At 43.1% G+C, this 10520-nt stretch overlaps 1 protein-coding gene across 1 annotated transcript in view; it reads right to left on the bottom strand.

Moving 5' to 3' along the window:
* Window positions 1-10520, bottom strand: part of LOC112077880 (calpain-2 catalytic subunit) — a 26986-nt gene that overhangs the window by 5193 nt on the left and 11273 nt on the right. The window contains exons 5-6 of the mRNA XM_024144287.2: window positions 5926-6011; window positions 5294-5368 (exon numbers count right to left, since the gene is read on the bottom strand). Coding sequence (XP_024000055.2) covers window positions 5294-5368; window positions 5926-6011 — 161 coding nt within the window. The remainder of the gene's footprint in view (window positions 1-5293; window positions 5369-5925; window positions 6012-10520) is intronic.

The raw sequence follows: 10520 nt of genomic DNA on the forward strand, positions 1-10520 counted from the left end.
TGCCCATCAGAAAGACAGATTAAACCTGGGGTAGAGCCCATCAGAAAGACAGATTAACCTGGGCGTTAGAGCCCATCAGAAAAACAGATTAACCTGGGCTTAGAGCCCATTAGAAAGACAGATTAACCTGGGTGTTAGAGCCCATCAGAAAGACAGATTAACCTGGGGTTAGAGGCCCATCAGAGAAAGACAGATTAACCTGGGTTAGTGCCCATCAGAAAGACAGATTAACCTGGGTTAGTGCCCATCAGATGACAGATTAACCTGTGGGTTAGAGCCCATCAGAAAGACAATTAACCTGGGTTAGAGCCCATCAGAAAGGACAGAATAACCTGGGGTAGAGCCCATCAGAAAGACAGATAACCTGGGGTTAGAGCCCACAGAAAGACAGATAACCTGGGGTTAGGCCCTCTCAGAAAGACAGATTAACCTGGGGTTTAGTGCCCATCAGAAGACAGAATTAACGCTGAGATTAACCGGTTAGAGCCCATCAGAAAGACAGATTAACCTTGGCGGTTAGTTGCCCATCAGAAAGACAATTAACCTGGGCGTTAGAGCCCATCAGAAAGACAGATTAAACCTGAGGGTTAGAGCCCATCAGAAAGCAGATTAACCTGGGATTAGAGCCCATTAGAAAGAACAATTAACCTGGATTAGAGCCCATTAGAAAGACATATTAACCTGGGGTAAATTGTGCTAAGTACAGTGTGGACACTGTGATATTAGGTAACTTTACCTCTTCAGCACCAGTGACAGAGTATGCGTGTCCCTTCACTAGTTTAAGAGCTGTCACTGCCTCTGTCTCATAGGAATTGGTGTGATCTGAAAATAAACAATTGTGATGTTAGCATCAAAATCAATCAATCAAACAATCGATGTAAATATCTAAACTCAAACCTACATCAATGGAACAGCCCAGTAAAAGCCCAGCCCCAGAGCCTTCTCCATGATCTTGAAGAGGTGAGGAGGAGCTTTGTCCAACTGTATATCTCTGCTATCCCTCCTGTAAAGTCCTCAAACCCCTCAATGGTGGAGCCACCTGACAGGAGACTCATTAGCATCCATTCACCCTGAGAGAGAGAGAGAGAGAGAGAGAGAGAGAAGAGAGAGAGAAGAGAGAGAGAGGAGAGGAGAGAGAACGACGACCAGCAGGAGTTAATCTTCAGTTGACCTGCGATGGAGCAGCTCGACTAACCCCCAGGAGAGCGAGTTACATCTGTCTTTGACGTGACGAAGAGAGGAGAGTAATGGGGGAGAAGAGAGGGGGAAGAGAGAGCGAGAGAGGAGGTGGAGAGCATGAAGCCTGCACAGCGTATCTATGTCCTTTCTGCATGGTGAGCCTAACCTCAAGGTTGAAATCTGTGCACTTCTGGATGAGAGACATGGAGGGCCACAACCCCAGGTTAATCCTGGCGTTTCTGAATTGGCGAGTTGCTAACCTCAGCCGTATACGGATCCTGTACATTCTGACACAGACAGAATGCGGGGCCACAGTACAAGAACACCGCAAGGACAGTAAATCTGTCTATCCGTGACTAGGAGCTCACGATCACCCGCGAACGAGGATCTACTCGGATGTCAGAGTATCCCTAGGAAGAGGCAGACTACGTGAACCAGCACGAGAGATCTAGATCTGTCCATTCTTCTAGAGCAGGGACAGACTAGAGCAGGCACACTAAACCCAGAGTCATAATCTGATCATCATTCTGACAACATCAGGTAGCCCTAAGCCTCACCGAGTGTAAAGTGCAGTACATATACTGGCATGCATGCAACTAACCTCCAGAGTGTTATCTCATTCTGAGATGGTCGGCATCCAATATAACCCCAGGTGTAATAGCTGTCTTTATACCTAGCAATGTGGCACTATAGACGCCACAGGGTCTGGTATCAATAGTCGTGTTCTATGGTGGGTCTTCTAATCCTCAGGTTATATGCTTTTGCTGTATTTGGCTTCATGTACGTCCGAGCCAACTAATGCGCTGCAGGTTAAATCTGTGCGGTGTCTCTCTAGTCTAGTATGGGCGCTACAAACCCCAGGATGATAAATTATGACTCTTATCTGATAGGGCTCTTAAAGAAGCACCGCACTTGTTCATGTCATCTGTGAGATTCTTGTACTGATGGGCTCATTATCACCTCTTCCAGCAGAGTTTTTTAGTCTGTCTTGCGTCAGCCCGTATCGTATAGGCGCTAAACCCCATGTAATTTTGACATTTCCAGCACAACAATTCTAAAACAATGGTGGTCATGACTCTGCTACACCACAATAGTCTAATTACTGTTTTTTGGACTCTCTCGACGTGAGGCTCTACACTCCCATGATTTTCAAATTGCTGAGTGTCCTTATTTCGATGCGCAATGAGCTCTTAAGCGCCCTAAGTGGTATATATCATGGTCTTTCTCTGCGCGCAAGTGCTTCTAACCCCATGGTTATATACTATCACATTCTGCACAACAGGGCGTTCGCTACTTCTCGCGCGCCAAGTTGATTAACCCTGTCCTTTGTCTTCTTGATGTGATAACGGCCACTTTGCGCTTATCTCTTTCTGAAGTCTCATGCCATATCCACCTGATCGTAGGTTCGTACTTTATCCCATCAATAAACACACTAAAAGAGTTGATATGTGGATCTTAGCACTCAAACGGGACACAAAAAGCACTATAGGTTAACTTCTGAAGCGTGGGTTTGAGCAACATGATATAAACCACAGGCCTATAAAGTCTGATAAACAGTCCTCTGATCGCGTTCATATTTCGGTCGCGATCTCCGATCATGATGACTCCTCACCAGGTTCCAAAGACCCATGATTTATCGGCTATCTTACATACTCTAGCCGCGTCTGCTGTGAGACTCACTGTTAGGAGTGCGGATAACTGTGAAACCTGGATGACTAGTGGTACTATATGCGTGCTGTATCTGTGGGATGACAGTTAAACCTGTATGTATTTTGGAGAGGGGTGCTGTGGTGACTTCTTCACAAGCACAGCACTCTCGAAAAAACCATAGATCTGACTATGTATAAAAGGCTCTAACACAATAGCGCTACTTACACTCACGCTGCTCTCAGTAATCACATCGATGTTATGCCGTTTGAACTTTGTTCTAATCTCTGGATTGGCTCCGTAATTTTCCTCTCGCAAGGATTGTATGTATAGAACCCTGAGCATAGCTAAACACCATGTACTTTGGGGACCAGTGCCTGTACGTCTTTAGACTCTGTCACACAACTCGTATTGCTCACTAGTAGGAGATATGAACCCGTGCTAGCACTTAACTCATACATAATAGTGCTGTAGAGAAGTCAGCGAAATATCTAGCTATAACGGTGCTGCCACTTCTACTCAATCCAATAATAAAAACGCGCAACTAACTGATGCCTTAAATAATGTGTGCTCATGAGAATGACTATCTTCTTAATAGTCATGTCTCATGCTACTCAAATAAAATACATCCTATAATCATTGTGAGACATGAGTTAAATCATGCCTCTATTCGGTGATGTCTGTAGTTTTCTGAATAAGCCATAAAATACCCGAGGTTTGAGTATGTGTTAGACTATAACTTGCTATGCTGGTGTATTCACTGTGCTATAGACCGAAAAACCGAGGAATGAGTACAAAATGGCCTCTTTCTCTGAGTTTCCTACAACGGTGCCTGATATGATCATTGTTAGTCAACTGGAACCATCTTTCATTTAGCCTTTGGTGATTTAGTATCGGTGGTGCTGTTATCTTAGCGAGAATAAACTCCTCTCTGTTACTGTGTCATACTGTACTGAGAGTTATGGACTCCTAATTTGCTTAGCCACCTAGATAAAAACCCAACCAACATGTATTCACACTGACTGCCTGTCTATATTCATCATTTACTGCAGGTGAGTCAGTGTAGATGGAAATACAACTGATTCGCACTTAACACCCGATGTACTGAGATAATGGCTGTTGCAGTGCTGTAGATCATTGTCTGTGTAGCGAGAGACAACACCGGGGAGTAGTTACTGTGTAAAGTTTGAGCCACTGTCCCGCTTGTTGTAATGCATTTAGGCCATCATGAATGTCCCAATCTGTAAAGATTTTCTGCTTCTCAGAAGTTTATAGCGCACCGATTATATGAAGCTTAATAATCAGAGCTTTAAATGCTTTAGACACATGATAAGGCGTTTATGAGTTAGGGGTATTCCAAAAGATGATCTTACCAGCTATTATAATATAATATTATTTTTTTCATCTGTGACCCCACTGGTCTGTCTTTGTGCAATACATTATTTAATTTGTTTTTCATTAAGTCCATTTGAGTCTACAAGATGTATTAATAGAGCATTTGTTCTGTTCTGTACTATTAACTCTCCTTTCCCTCCCAGTCTGTTCATGTACACCTCGCTCTGTGTTCTCCTCCCCAGTTCTTGTACTATTAACTCTCCTGTGTTCCCTCCCAGTTCTGTACTATTAATCTCCTGTGTTCCCTCCCAGTTCTGCTTACTAGTTAACTCTCCTGTGTTCCTCCCAGTTCTGTTCTGTTCTATTAACTCTCCTGTGTTCCCTCCCAGTTTCTGTTCTAATTAACTCTCTGTGTTCCCTCCCAGTTCTGTTCTCTATAAACTCTCCTGGTTCTTCCTCCCAGTTCTGTCTTCTTGCACTATTAATGCTCCTTTCCTGTGTTCCCTCCACAGTTCTCGTCTGCTATTAACTTCTCTCTGTTTGTTCCCTCCAGTTCCTTTGTCCTGCACTATTAACTCTCCTGTGTTCCCTCCCAGTTCTGTCCTGCACTATTAACTCTCCTGTGTTCCCTCCCAGTTCTGTCCTGCACTATTAACTTTCCTGTGTGTTCCCTCCCAGTTCTGTCCTGCACTATTAATTCTCCTGTGTTCCCTCCCAGTTCTGTCCTGCACTATTAATTCTCCTGTGTTCCCCCCAGTTCTGTCCTGCACTATTAATTCTCCGTGTTCCCTCCCAGTTCTGTCCTCACTATTAATTCTCCTGTGTTCCTCCAGTTCTGTCCTGCACTATTAATTCTCCTGTGTTCCCTTCCCAGTTCTGTCCTGCACTATTAATTCTCCTGTGTTCCCTCCCAGTTCTGCTTCTGTACTATTAATTCTCCTGTGTGGGTTCCCTCCAAGGTTCGATATATATATATCTGGTAAGACTTTTTTGAAACCCCCAACTCATAACGCCTTCATGCCAAACGCATTTATTAACCTGTTATTAAGCTTCATAAATGGTGCCATAACTTCTGAGAAGGAAAACTCTTAGTGACACAGAGCCATCCCTCAAGGGACAGTGGCCAACTTACCAGAACTCCCCGTCCTCAGCAACATGATCCAGCTTCAGCTTCTCGTCGGGACGGACGTATTTCCATTCACTGGACCTGATAAATGTGATGCAGCAGTCAGTGTGAATAGTGTTGTTGTTTACAGGTGATCATGGTCTACGCAGTATACAGAGAGATATTCTACCCTACCAAGCAAAAAGGCCGTAACTGATCATAGTGTGGAACTGAGAAAAAGGGCTTTTATTTACCTTMGTTTCACAGTAACCTTATGCAGTTACTGCTAACATAACCCCCATTTTCTCCAAAACACAATACAATAGAGGCAGGTTACTTGTCCACATGATTAAGCATGTATTTAATGTAGCAAAAATGACATTAACTCATTTTGGACCAATTTAGCAGTTAGTGCCTTTTTGATTGGTAGGGCAGTTTTCCACTCTCAATATTGTTTAGTGTAGGTCTTCCTTGTGGACACAGTGGGCATATCGTAGCCTGGTCCCAAACCTGTTTGTGCTGTCTCTACAACTCCTTTGGTGACAATGAGCATAGAAGTTGACAAGACGGCACAAACAGATCTGGGACCAGGCTGTAGAGGTTGTTGGTCTTGTAGTCTATTTCAGAGTGCTGTTTGGAAGTCACCATCATTCCCTCACCCATCACTCCAGGGTCCAGTCCACTCCACCTGTCCCCACGGGTTCCTGATGCGAATCAGCTGGACCGGGTCTCTATGGAGATGGACCTGGAATGAGGACAGGACTCACTTAGGCCTGTGGTTTTATTTAACACACTCAGTACTGTGTTTTTCCCCCATATTTTTGTGGTTTTATTGAATGGGTAGGACAGTGAAGGGAAGACACTAAGATACAGCACCATAATACATACATGGTTTATGCTAAGATACAGCACCGTAATACATACATGGTTTATGCTAAGATACAGCACCATTATAACATACGTGGTTTATGCTAAGATACAGCACCATAATACATACATGGTTTATGCTAAGATACAGCACCGTTAATACATACATGGTTTATGCTAAGATACAGCACCGTTATACATACATGGTTTATGCTAAGATACAGCACCGTAATACATACGTGGTTTATGCTAGATACAGCACCATAATACATACATGGTTTATGCTAAGATACAGCACCGTTATACATACATGGTTTATGCTAAGATACAGCACCATTATACATACATGGTTTATGCTAAGATACAGCACCATAATACATACATGGTTTATGCTAAGATACAGCACCGTAATACATACATGGTTTATGCTAAGATACAGCACCATTATACATACATGATTTATGCTAAGATACAGCACCGTAATACATACGTGTTTATGCTAAGATACAGCACCATAATACATACATGGTTTATGCTAAGATACAGCACCGTAATACATAAATGGTTTATGCTAAGATACAGCACCATTATACATACATGGTTTATGCTAAGATACAGCACCATAATCATACATGGTTTATGCTAAGATACAGCACCATTATACATACATGTTTTATGCTAAGATACAGCACCATTATACATACATGGTTTATGCTAAGATACAGCACCATAATACATACATGGTTTATGCTAAGATACAGCACCATTATACATACATGGTTTATGCTAAGATACAGCACATTATACATACATGGTTTATGCTAAGATACAGCACCATAATACATACATGGTTTATGCTAAGATACAGCACCGTTATACATACATGGTTTATGCTAAGATACAGCACCGTAATACATACATGGTTTATGCTAAGATAACGCGCCGTTATACATACATGGTTTATGCTAAGATACAGCACCGTAATACATACATGGTTTATGCTAAGATACAGCACCGTAATACATACATGGTTTATGCTAAGATACAGCGCCGTTATACATACATGGTTTATGCTAAGATACAGCACCAATACATACATGTTTATGCTAAGATACAGCACCGTAATACATACATGGTTTATGCTAAGATACAGCACCATTATACATACATGGTTTATGCTAAGATACAGCACCATTATACATACATGGTTTATGCTAAGATACAGGACGCGTAATACATACATGGTTTATGCTAAGATACAGCACCGTATATACATACATGGTTTATGCTAAGATACAGCACCATTATACATACATGGTTATGCTAAGATACAGCACCATTATACATACATGGTTTATGCTAAGATACAGCACCGTTATACATACATGGTTTATGCTAAGTAAGTGTCAGTATTACAACACATTGTACACTGTATACATACAGTATGTCATAGATACATGACATAGATCTCAGTGAGGTCCAAAATAGTATTTTGACAGTGACCCATTGTTTGTTGTTGTGCTGTAATTTCTAAACGGTTCACCAAAATGGATGAAAATACCTCAAAATTAAAGCTGACAGTCTGCACTTTAACCTCATAGTCATTATATAATTTCCATACAAAGTGCTGGAGTACAGAGCCAAAACAACAACACACTTGTCACTGTCCCAATACTTGTTGGACCTCACTGTATGTCACTGAATATATTGCATGGCATTTTCCTCTAATGGTCTGTCTGTCTGTCTGTCTGTCTGTCTGTCTGTCTGTCTGTCTGTCTGTCTGTCTGTCTGTCTGTCTGTCTGTCTGTCTGTCTGTCTGTCTGTCTGTCTGTCTGTCTGTCTGTCTGTCTGTCTGTCTGTCTGTCTGTCTGTCTGTCTGTCTGTCTGTCTGTTGTCTGTCTGTCTGTCTGTCTGTCTGTCTGTCTGTCTGTCTGTCTGTCCGTCCATCTCTCTCTCTCTCTCTCTCTCTCTCTCTCTCTCTCTCTCTCTCTCTCTCTCTCTCTCTCTCTCTCTCTCTCCTCTCTCTCTCTCTCTCTCTCTCTCTCTCTCTCTCTCTTCTCTCTCTCTCTCTCTCTCTTCTCTCTCTCTCTCTCTCAGGGTGAATGGATGCTATGAGTCTGTCAGGTGGCTCCACATTGAGGGGTTTGAGGACTTTACAGGAGGGATAGCAGAGATATACCAGTTGGACAAAGCTCCTCCTACCTCTTCAAGATCATGGAGAAGGCTCTGGGGCTGGGCTCTTTACTGGGCTGTTCCATTGATGTAGGTTGAGTTTAGATATTTACATCGATTGTTTGATTGATTGATTTTGATGCTAACATCACAATTGTTTATTTTCAGATCACCAATTCCTATGAGACAGAGGCAGTGACAGCTCTTAAACTAGTGAAGGGACACGCATACTCTGTCACTGGTGCTGAAGAGGTAAAGTACCTAATATCACAGTGTCCACACTGTACTAGCACAATTTACCCAAGGTTAATATGTCTTTCTAATGGGCTCTAATCCCAGGTTAATCTGCTTTCTGATGGGCTCTAACCTCAGGTTAATCTGTCTTTCTGATGGTGCTAACCCAGGTTAATCTGTCTTTCTGATGGGCTCTAACGCCAGGTTAATCTGCTTTCTGATGGGCTCTAACCTCAGGTTAATCTGTCTTTCTAATGGGCTCTAATCCCAGGTTAATCTGTCTTTCTGATGGGCTCTAACCCAGGTTAATCTGTCTTTCTGATGGGCTCTAACCCCAGGTTAATCTGTCTTTCTGATGGGCACTAACCCCAGGTTAATATGTCTTTCTGATGGTGCTAACCTCGGTTAATCTGTCATTCTGATGGGCACTAACCCCAGGTTAATCTGTCATTCTGATGGGCTCTAACCCCAGGTTAATCTGTCATTCTGATGGGCACTAACCCCAGGTTAATCTGTCATTCTGATGGGCACTAACCCCAGGTTATTCTGTCTTTCTGATGGGCTCTACCCCAGGTTAATCTGTCATTCTGATGGGCACTAACCCCAGGTTAATCTGTCTTTCTGATGGGCTCTAACCCCAGGTTAATCTGTCATTCTGATGGGCACTAACCCAGGTTAATCTGTCTTTCTGACGGGCACTAACCCCAGGTTTATCTGTCTTTCTGATGGGCTCTAACCCCAGGTTTATCTGTCTTTCTGATGGGCTCTAACTCAGGTTAATCTGTCTTTCTGATGGGCTCTAACCTCAGGTTAATCTGTCTTTCTGATGGGCTCTAACCCCAGGTTATCTGTCTTTCTGATGGTGCTAACCTCAGGTTAATCTGTCTTTCTGATGGGCACTAACCCAGGTTAATCTGTCTTTCTGATGGGCTCTAACCTCAGGTTAATCTGTCTTTCTGATGGGCTCTAACCTCGGTTAATCTGTCTTTCTGATGGGCTCTAACCTCAGGTTAATCTGTCTTTCTGATGGGCACTAACCCCAGGTTAATCTGTCTTTCTGATGGGCTCTAACCCCAGGTTAATCTGTCATTCTGATGGGCTCTAACCCCAGGTTAATCTGTCTTTCTGATGGCACTAACCTCAGGTTAATCTGTCTTTCTGATGGTGCTAACCTCAGGTTAATCTGTCTTTCTGATGGGCACTAACCCCAGGTTTAATCTGTCTTTCTGATGGTGCTAACCTCAGGTTAATCTGTCATTCTGATGGGCACTAACCCCAGGTTATCTGTCATTCTGATGGGCTCTAACCCAGGTTAATCTGTCATTCTGATGGGCTCTAACCCCAGGTTAATCTGTCTTTCTGATGGGCACTAACCCCAGGTTAATCTGTCTTTCTGATGGTGCTAACCTCAGGTTAATCTGTCTTTCTGATGGGCACTAACCCAGGTTAATCTGTCTTTCTGATGGGCTCTAACCCCAGGTTAATCTGTCATTCTGATGGGCTCTAACACCAGGTTAATCTGTCTTTCTGATGGGCACTAACCCCAGGTTTATCTGTCTTTCTGATGGCTCTAACCTCAGGTTAATATGCTTTCTGATGGGCACTAACCTCAGGTTAATCTGTCTTTCTGATGGGCGCTAACCCCAGGTTAATATGCTTTCTGATGGGCTCTAACCCAGGTTTATTGTCTTTCTGATGGGCTCTAACCTCAGGTTAATCTGTCTTTCTGATGGGCGCTAACCCCAGGTTAATCTGCTTTCTGATGGGCGCTAACCCCAGGTTAATCTGTCTTTCTGATGGGCTCTAACCCAGGTTAATCTGTCTTTCTGATGGGTCTAACCTCAGGTTAATCTGTCTTTCTGATGGGCTCTAACCCAGGTTAATCTGCTTTCTGATGGGCTCTAACCTCAGGTTAATCTGTCTTTCTGATGGGCGCTAACCCAGGTTAATCTGTCTTTCTGATGGGCACTTCTACCTTTTC

This window comes from Salvelinus sp. IW2-2015, unplaced genomic scaffold (assembly GCF_002910315.2).
Source record: "Salvelinus sp. IW2-2015 unplaced genomic scaffold, ASM291031v2 Un_scaffold5017, whole genome shotgun sequence".
Taxonomy (NCBI): Eukaryota; Metazoa; Chordata; class Actinopteri; order Salmoniformes; family Salmonidae; genus Salvelinus; species Salvelinus sp. IW2-2015.